The sequence below is a fragment of the Rhinopithecus bieti genome, unplaced genomic scaffold, assembly GCF_001698545.2.
Source record: "Rhinopithecus bieti isolate Rb0 unplaced genomic scaffold, ASM169854v2 scaffold_71542, whole genome shotgun sequence".
Lineage (NCBI taxonomy): Eukaryota > Metazoa > Chordata > Mammalia > Primates > Cercopithecidae > Rhinopithecus > Rhinopithecus bieti.
The window spans coordinates 545,657-555,405 of NW_016826746.1; the positions used below are offsets into that span (position 1 = coordinate 545,657).

The 9,749-nt window shown below is 44.1% G+C and overlaps 1 protein-coding gene across 6 annotated transcripts in view; it reads left to right on the plus strand.

Annotated features, from left to right (window-relative positions):
* The window catches only part of ADGRE2 (adhesion G protein-coupled receptor E2), a 43,537-nt gene that overhangs the window by 25,944 nt on the left and 7,844 nt on the right, over positions 1-9,749 (plus strand). For 4 of the 6 annotated variants that reach the window (XM_017863569.1, XM_017863568.1, XM_017863573.1 and 1 more), the window contains 4 exons: positions 1,848-2,045; positions 2,823-3,058; positions 7,013-7,079; positions 7,655-7,746. In XM_017863569.1, coding sequence (XP_017719058.1) covers positions 1,848-2,045; positions 2,823-3,058; positions 7,013-7,079; positions 7,655-7,746 — 593 coding nt within the window. Of the gene's footprint in view, positions 1-1,847; positions 2,046-2,822; positions 3,059-3,942; positions 4,045-7,012; positions 7,080-7,654; positions 7,747-9,749 lie in introns of those variants that run through there. The other 2 variants (XR_001883688.1, XM_017863572.1) reach the window with 2 other exon arrangements.

Sequence of the window (9,749 nt, forward strand, 5' to 3'; positions counted from 1 at the left end):
TATATATACTCCTATATATAATATATATAATATACTCCTATATATATATAGGAGTATATTAAGTATTAACTCACACGATCACAAGGTCCCACGATAGGCCATCCGCAGGCTGAGGAGCAAGGAGAGCTGGTCCGAGTCCCAAAACTGAGGAACTTGGAGTCGGATGCTCACGGGCAGGAAGCATCCAGCACGGGAGAAAGATGTAGGCTGGGAGGCTAGGCCAGTCTCTCTTTTCACATTTTTCTGCCTGCTGATATTCTAGCCATGCTGGCAGCTGATTAGATGGTGCCCATCCAGATTAAGAGTAGATCTGCCTTCCCCAGCCCAGTGACTCAAATGTTAATCTCCTTTGGCAATACCCTCCCAGACACACCCAGGATCAATACTTTGTATCCTTCAATCCAATCAAGTTGACATCCAGTATTAACCATCACAAGTTTTGAATCTGATTCTCCGGGAAGAGCCCAGATCTTGTAAAGACTCATCTGATTAGGTCTGGCCCACCCAGGGTAAACTCTACCTTTTTTTTTTTTTTTTTTTAGACAGGGTCTCTGTCACCCAGGCTGGAACACATTGGCACAGTCATAGCTCACTGCAGCCTTGACCTCCTGGGCTCAAGAGATCCTCTTTCCTTAGCCTCCTGAGTAGCTAGGACTACAGGCATGCACCACCATGGCCGGCTAATTTTTGTGTTTTTACTAGAGACAAGGTTTCACCAAGTTGGCCAGGCTGGTCTTGAACTCTTTACCTCAAGTTCCACCCACCTCGGCCTCCCAAAGTGCTGGGATTACAGGCGTGAGCCACCACGTCTGGCCCACCTGACTTTCTTATCTCATCACTTGGAGTAGATCCAAGGGACATCACTATCAGATCCTGCGGGGAAAAAGGGCCAAACCACCCTTTTGTTTTCCATCGCAGGATCATCTTATCGATAGCCTCCCAGGCAGCAAGCCATATCACCCAGCCCTCCCGCCCAGACCTGTAACTACCCCAGCCTGTAAGCAGCAGTGGATTCGGGCACGCAGCTAGCTCCCCGCTCCACAGGTCTCATGCTGGACATAAACCTGTGTTGCTGTAGAGCTGCCAACTCTCTCTCTCTCCTCTCTCTCTCTCTCTCTCTCTCTCTCTCTCTCTCTGTCTTTCTTTAACCCTCACCTTTCCTTCGAAACCTAACGGGCTCACACCTGGAATCCCTGTGCTTTGGGAGGCTGAAGTGGGAGGATCACCTGAGCCCAGGAATCTGAGACCAGACTGGGCAACACAGAAAGATCCTGTCTCTATAAAAATTTTTTAAAAGTTAAGCCGGGTGTAGTGGCTCACACCCGTAATCCCAGCACTTTGGGAGGCCGAGGCGGGTGGATCACAAGATCAGGACTTCAAGACCAGCCTGGCCAAGATGGTGAAACCCCGTCTCTATTAAAAATACAAAATTATCCGGGCGTGGTGGTGGGCGCCTGTAATCCCAGCTACTCAGGAGGCTGAGGCAGAGAATTGCCTGAACCAGGGAGGCAGAGGTTGTAGTGAGCCGAGATCGTGCCGCTGCACTCCAGCCTGGGTGACAGAGCAAGACTCTGTCAAAAAAAAAAAAAAATTAGCAGGGCATGGTGCCATACATGACTATAATGCACACCTGTTGTCACCTGCATGACTACCCTTGTATTCCCAGACACCCAAGAGGCTCAGGTGACAACTTCACAAATTAAATTAAATTGGTGACACCTTCACAAATTTACCTGGCTGCCTCATTCTTGAATGTGCTATGCCAAAATAAAAATTAAAAATGGTGGTGGGGTCATTATCCCAGAGCAAGAAAGCATAACTGTGAGCTCTTCTTTTTGGGGTCCCAGGAGGAGGATCCTGTGCTGACTGTCATCACCTACATTGTGCTGAGCCTCTCTCTGCTGTGCCTCCTCCTGGCGGCCCTCACCTTCCTCCTGTGCAAAGCCATCCAGAACACCAGCACCTCACTGCATCTGCAGCTCTCACTCTGCCTCTTCCTGGCCCACCTCCTCTTCCTCGTGGCAATTGATCGAACCGAACATGAGGTATTGACAGCGGTGTTCCAGGGGGCTCCCTTCCTTGACAGAGAGGATGCTGGCTCATGGAATGATGTGCCATTGGATTCCTTAATATAATGGCCCAGCAGGGCGCGGTGGCTCACGCCTGTAATCCCAACACTTTGGGAGACCGAGGGGGATGGATCACCTGAGGTCGGGAGTTCTAGACCAGCCTGACCAGCATGGAGAAAACCCATCTCTACTAAAAATACAAAATTAACCAGGCATGGTGGCACATGCCTGTAATCCCAGCTACTCAGGAGGCTGAGGCAAGAAAACCACTTGAACCCAGGAGGTGGAGGTTGTGGTGAGCCGAGATCGCACCATTGCACGCCAGCCTGGGCAGCAAAAGTGAAATTCCATCTCAAAAAAAAAAAACATATATATATATATATACACACACACACACATGTATATATGTGTGTGTGTATATATTTTTTATATATGTGTGTGTATATATGTATATACATATACGTATATACATATATACGTGTATATATGTATATATGCATGTGTGTATATACGTGTATCTATATGTGTGTGTGTGTGTACATATATATATATATATATATAGGCCCTTGAGTCCTGGGGAATATTAGAAGAGAACACCACCAATTTCCCATTGCCTGACTCAACTACAAAGCACATATTCTCTACAATGCCATCAAATATCTCAGAATTCTCCGCAACAGCATGGTACAGGAGAAGCCATGGGTCACACTCAAATCTGACCGCCGTTCTGGACGTCTCTTACTTCTCTCCCAGGTGCTGTGCGCCATCATCGCCGGTGCCTTGCATTATCTCTACCTGGCCGCCTTCACCTGGATGCTGCTGGAGGCCCTGTACCTCTTCCTCACTGCGCGGAACCTGATGGTGGTCAACTACTCAAGCATCAACAGATTCACGAAGAAGCTCATGTTCCCTGTGGGCTATGGAGTCCCAGCTGTGATAGTGGCCATTTCTGCAGCCTCCAGGCCTCACCTTTATGGAACACCTTCCCGGTTAATGCAAATTCCCACAGTCCTTATCTTCTCCGGCATAACCGTGGCCATTGCTAGAACCTAGATAGCATTTTTATGATACCTGCTTTTAATTAGATCAGTAGGAATTTTAGGCTCTGTTGGTTGGATTACACTGCAGCTCCTCATTCTTAGCTATTGAGTTTATTTCAATTACATTTCAAACTAGGCATTGTAGAAGAGGGTTTTTGGAAATTTTCTGAATGAAATAAAGGGCAAGTCTTTGGAAAGTACGAAGAGGACAAAGACACTGTGGCATAATCCCTAGGGCATCTTTCTGCTAGAAGATTATAATAATTAAGGAGGGTCAGGCTCAGTGGCTCACGCCTGGAATCCCTGTGCTTTGGGAGGCTGACACAGGAGGATCACTTGAGCCCAGGATCTTGAGACCAGCCTGGGCAACACAGCAAGACCCCTTCTTTACAAAATTTAAAAAATTAGCAGGGCATACTGGCACACACCTGTAGTCCTAGCTACTCAGGAGGCTGAGCTGGGAGGGTCGCTTGAGCCCAGGAGTTTGAGGTTGCAGTGAGCTATGATTACGCCACTGCACTCCAGCCTGAGCAAGAGAGAGAGACCTTGTCTCTAAAAGATACTAATAATAGTTAGGGATAATGTATTTAAATCTCTCTTATTGAAATAGCAAGAATGAAATCAAAGTGCTCATGATAGCATTTGTTTAATATCTAACCTACTGTATCCAGATCTTTTAGGATGCTTCAATTTTTCATTTGAAAAAGTAGACCTGATTTGAATAACCAAAGTAATTGATATTGTCATAGTTAAGATTTACGAGATGCTTACTTTGTGCCAGGTACTTTTCTAGCTTGTTTGTTTGTTTGTTTGTTTGTTTGTTTGTTTGCCAGTTGCACTGGTTGAACCCTCCAGGACGCTGTTGACTAGAACAGCAGACAGTGTTGTCTTGCTCCTGAACTTAGGGAGAAAGCATTGAGTCTATCCTCATTAAGGTATGATGTTAGCTGAGGATTTTTCATAGATACCCATTTTCAGGTTAAAGAAATTCTTTTCTATTCCTAGTGTGTTGGGTATTTTGGTGATGAAACTGTGTTTGATTTTGTCAAATGCATTTCCGAAGCATATAATTTTACTTATGTGGGATAAAATTATATGATCACATTATAATTATATACTTATATTAGATTATTTTATATGTAATTTATATATAAATACGTGTCTATGTAATTTATATATTATATAAGTATATGATATAATTAAATATGATAATTATATAATTATAAATTATATTATCACGTTAAATTAATCATATTATATCATTATAATTATATAATCACATATAACTATATGATTACTTAATTACTTAATATTTTGTTCTATTAATACACATAATAGAATAAAGGATTAAAATTATATGATCACGGCCAGGCGCGGTGGCTCACGCCTGTAATCCCAGCACTTTGGGAAGCCAAGGCGGGCAGATCACAAGATCAGGAGATCGAGACCATGGTGAAACCCCGTCTCCACTAAAAATACAAAAAATAGCCAGGCACGGTGGCGGGCGCCTGTAGTCCCAGCTACTCAGGAGGCTGAGGCAGGAGAATGGCATGAACCCGGGAGGCAGAGCTTGCAGTGAGCCGAGATCGCGCCACTGCAGCGTGGAGGACAGAGCGAGACTCCGTCTCAAAAAAATAAAAAATATGATCACATTATAATTATATGGTTATATATGGTTATTTACCTTTGAGTCCTGGGGAATATTATATGGTTATATACAGTTAATTATATGGTTATATAATTATAATGTGATCTTATAATGTGATCATATAATTATATGATTATATAATTATATAACTATAATGCGATCATATAATTTTAATCCTTTATTATATTAATATGTGTATTACATTGATGGATGATTAGATGTTAAACTAGCCTACATTCCTGGGATAATTACCACCTGGTCATGGTATATAATCCTTTTACTATGTTGCAGGACTTGGTCGGCTAATATTTTTTGACGATTTTTGCATTCATTTTCGTAAAGGATTTTGGTCTGCAGTTTTCTTTTCTTGTGATGTCTATTTCCGGGTTTGGTGTCAGAGTAATACTGGCCTCGTAGAAGATTTGGGAAGTGCTTCCTCTTTTTCTGTTTTTGGTTTTGTGAATTATTAACACTAATCCTCCAAAAGTTAACCATAGAGCTACCATATGACCCAGGTATATACCCAAAACAAATGAAAACAGATGTCCACGCAAAAACTTGTAAATGATGCAATCATAAAAAATAACAAGATCAGCCAGGTGCGGTGGCTCACACCTGTAAAACCAGCACTTTGGGAGGCCAAGGCAAGCGGATCACAAGTTCAAGAGATTGAGACCATGCTGGCCAACATGGTGAAACCCTGTCTCTACTAAAAATACAAAAGTTAGCTGGGCGTGGTGGTGGGTGCCTGTAATCTTAGCTACTTGGGAAGCTGAGGCAGGAGAATCGCTGGAACCCGGGAGGAGGAGGTTGCAGTGAGCCGAGATGGCACCATTGTACTCCATCCAGCCTGGTGACAGAGTGAGTCTCCATCTCAAAAAAAATAAAATAAGATAAAATAACAAGAGCATGTCCTTTGCAGCAATATGAATGGAGCTGTAAGCCATTATCCTAAGTAAATGCAGAAACAGAAAATCAAATACCACATGTTCTCACTTATAAGTAGGAGCTAAACACTGGGTACCCATGGACACAAGGGAACTTCAGACACCGAAGCCTACTTGAGGGTAGAAAGTGGGAGGAGGGTAATGATACATAGATGACCTATAGGGCACTGTGCTGATGACCCGGGTGACAAAATAATCTGTACGCCAAACCGCCGCAACGTGCAATTGACCTACATAAAAAACCTATGCGATGTACCTCTGAACCTAAAATAAACGTTTAGAAACATGCTGTACATGAATGCTCATAGAAGCATTATTTAAAGTAGTCAAACATTGGAAACGATGCCTATCACTGATGAATGGATACAAAAAGTAGCATATCCACAGTGAAATATTATTCAGCCATAGAAAGGGATTTTAAGAGACCATTCAGTCATTTTATATGTATGTATTTATTTATTTAGAAACACTCTGTCACCCAGGCTGGAGTGCGGTGGCGTGATCTCGGCTCACTGCAACCTCTGCTCTCTGTTTCCTGGGTTCAAGCCTCCCGAGTAGCTGGGATTACAGGCATGCGCCACCACACACAGCTCACTTTTTGTGTGTTTTTAGTAGAGACAGGATTTCACAACGTCGGGCAGGCTGGTCTCGAACTCCTGACCTCAAATGATCCACCCGCCTCAGCCTCCCAAAGTGCTGGGATTACAGGCATGAATCACTGCACCTGGACTCATTTTCTATTTTAAATAGAAATTTTAAATGCTGCAATTTAGGTCTTGCTCTATTGCCCAGGCCGGAGTGCAGTGGTGCAATCACAGCTCACTGCAGTCTCAACCTCCTGGACTCAAGTGATCCTCCGTGCTCAGTTTCCCAAGTAACTGAGAATATAGGTGTGAGCCACCACACCTGGCTTTTTTTTTTTTTTAGAAATGGGGTCTTGCTATGTTGCTCAGGCTGGTCTCAAACTCCTGGCCTCAAGCAATCCTCCTACCTCGGCCTCCCAAAGTCCTGGTGTAAGCCACTGTGCCTGGCACAACCTTCCATTTTTGTTTCATCGTTAGAATGTGTCTAATTGCGTATATCCTCCCTGAGTTGAAATTTTGGGGATCTAAGACTGTGTTCTTAGATCTCACTACTGTATCTTCAGAGCTAACCACAGACCCTATCGCTAAAGAAACACTCAATACTGTTGATGTAGGAAGAAAGGGAGGAAGTGGTGAGGAGGGAAGGAATAGATTTACATAATTGTTCCATATCTCCAAAAACCGATGTATTTTTTTTTTTTTTTAATCTCTCTCTCTTGTTCAGCTGCTGGCTCCAACCAGAAAAGGGATTTATATGGGGCTTCCTTGGACCTGCCTGCGCCATCTTCTCTGTAAGTGACATCATGTGAGCATCCTCGCTGCCCCGCTGAGGGTCATTAGAAAAGCAAGATAATAAAGATGGTGACAAGAGCAGGAATGCCCCTTGGGTTGTCATGGGTTGGGTTAGGTTTCCTAAGACCATTCTTGAATCTTCAAACTCTGTTACTCAATATTTAAGAAAAAGACTTATGTGTATAATTCATGTTAGACAGGCTAAGATGAAGAGATAATGGGCTTCAGGCCTGATGTGGTGGCTCACGCCTGTAATCTCAACACTTTGGGAGGCCAAGGCGGGCAGATCACTTGAGGTCAGGAGTTCAAGACCAGCCTGGCCAACATGGTGAAACCCTGTCTCTACTAAAAATAAAAAATTAGCCAGGCGTGGTGGTGGGTGCCTGTACTCGGGAGGCCGAGGCAGGAGAATCGCTCGAACCCGAGAGGCGGAGGTTGCAGTGAGCTGAGATTGCACCGCCATACTCCAGCCTGGGCAACAGAGCAAGACCCTGTCTGACCAAAAAAAAAAGAAGAGAGAGAGAGATAATGGATTTCAAATTCTATTCAACAAATCTTCTGTGGTTTCCTGAAGGTGAATTTAGCTCTCCTTCTGGTGACTCTCTGGATTTTGAAAAACAGACTGTCCTCCGTCAATAATGAAGTGTCCACCCTCCAGAACACAAGGTAACATGGAGAAGGGGGTGACAACAACACAGACATGTATGGTTCTCAAGAGCCACGCCATGTGCCTCAATAGCCACTGAGGTTCCATCTCAGGGTCTTTTGAAGGCACCCAGAGTAAACAGACGCAGCCATCCTTCTATGGCAGCCGTCTCAGATTCAGTGGTATCCTGTTGACACCCCAAGCAAAATGTTTTGTCCATGTCTAATCTGTTAGTGAATCCCAGAGCAACCAGAAGAATCTTCATTGGCTGGTAAATGGTATACATACAAAATAGGATACAATTCGACCACAAAACAGAATGAAACCATGTCATTTGCAGCAACGTGGATCAAACTGGAGGTCATTCTGTTAAGTGAAATAAGCCAGGCACAAAAAGACAAATAGCACAGGTTGTCACTTACATAGAGAGGCGCTAAAGAAGCTGATCCCATGGAGGCAGAAAGTAGAATGATAAGTTAGCTGGGCATGGTGGGGGTCGCCTGTAGTCCCAGCTACTCGGGAGGCTGAGTCAGGAGAATTGCTTGAACCCAGGAGGCGGAGGTTGCAGTGAGCTGAGATCACACCACTGCACTACAGCCTGGGCGACAGAGCGAGACTCTGCCTCAAAAAATAAAAAGAAAAAGAAAGTAGAATGATAGATTCCAGAGGCTGGACAAGGTGTGTGAGTGGGCAAGGAGATGAAGAGAGGTTGGTTAATGGGTACAACATACAGTCAGATAGAAGGAATAAGTTATAATGTTGGATGGCAGAGTAGGGTGACTCTAGTTCACAATATATTGTATATTTCAAAATAGCTAGAGGGGAAAATTTGAAGTGTTCCCAACATACACAAATGCTAGACACTCAAAGTGACGGATACCCTGAATACCCTGACTTAATCATGACACACTGTATACATGTTAACAAAACATCATGTATGTCCCCATAAAGATGTACAAACATTATGAATCAATAAACTAAAAGGTTAAAAATGTCTTTGGACTTCTGTAAGCAGTCCTGTAACAAAAGTGCAAAGAAGTTAGCACTTTTAAAATACAAAGAAGGCCGGGCACGGTGGCTCATGCCTGTAATCCCAGCACTTTGGGAAGCGGAGGGTTGGAGGGGGCAGATCACAAGGTTGGGAGTTCGAGACCAGCTTGGCTAAAGAGACCAGCCTGACCAACATGGTGAAACCCCGTCTCTACTAAAAATACAAAAATTAGGGGGGTGTGGTGGCATGCGCATGTAATCCCAGCTACTCGGGAGGCTGAGGCAGGAGAATTGCTTGAACCTGAGAGGCAGAGGTTGCAATGAGCCGAAATTGCACCATTGCACTCCAGCCTGGGTGACAGAGCGAGACTCCTACTCAAAAAAAAAGTGCAAAGAATATGTACGTTTTCATGTCTGTTCCCACAGCCCAGCCTGCACCTTCATACCGTATCCTCAGTTCAGGCTCCTCATCACTCCTCGTGCCATCCTCCCTCTGGGAAAATCCTAATCAACATTAAATCCTCTATGGGGGCCAGGCATGGTGGCTCACGCCTATAATCCTAACACTTTGGGAGGCCGAGGTAGGCGGATCACTTGAGGTCACGAGTTCAAGACCAGCCTGGCCAACATGGTGAAACCTTGTCTCTACTAAAAATACAAAAATTAGCCAGGTGTGGTGGTGGGCATCTATAATTTCAGCTACTCAGGAGGCTGAGGTGGGAGAATCACTTGCACCCGGGAGGCGGAGGTCGCAGTGAGCCGAGATCGCGCCACTGCACTCCAGCCTGGGTGACAGAGCGAGATTCCATCTCAAAAAAATTAAATAAATAAAAATAAATTTAAAAAATTCCTCTGTAGGGCTTGAGCAGTTTGTTGTTACAGGCACCCTTGTGCAAAATTAATGCGCTTTCTTCTAGGTTCCTATCATCATCCTTTCCAAATTTCGTATGTCATGCTTTGGTTGTATTTGTGATTTGAAGAGACTGTGTAGTTCATGAACACAGAAATCTCTTTGCATGTTCAAATATAACCT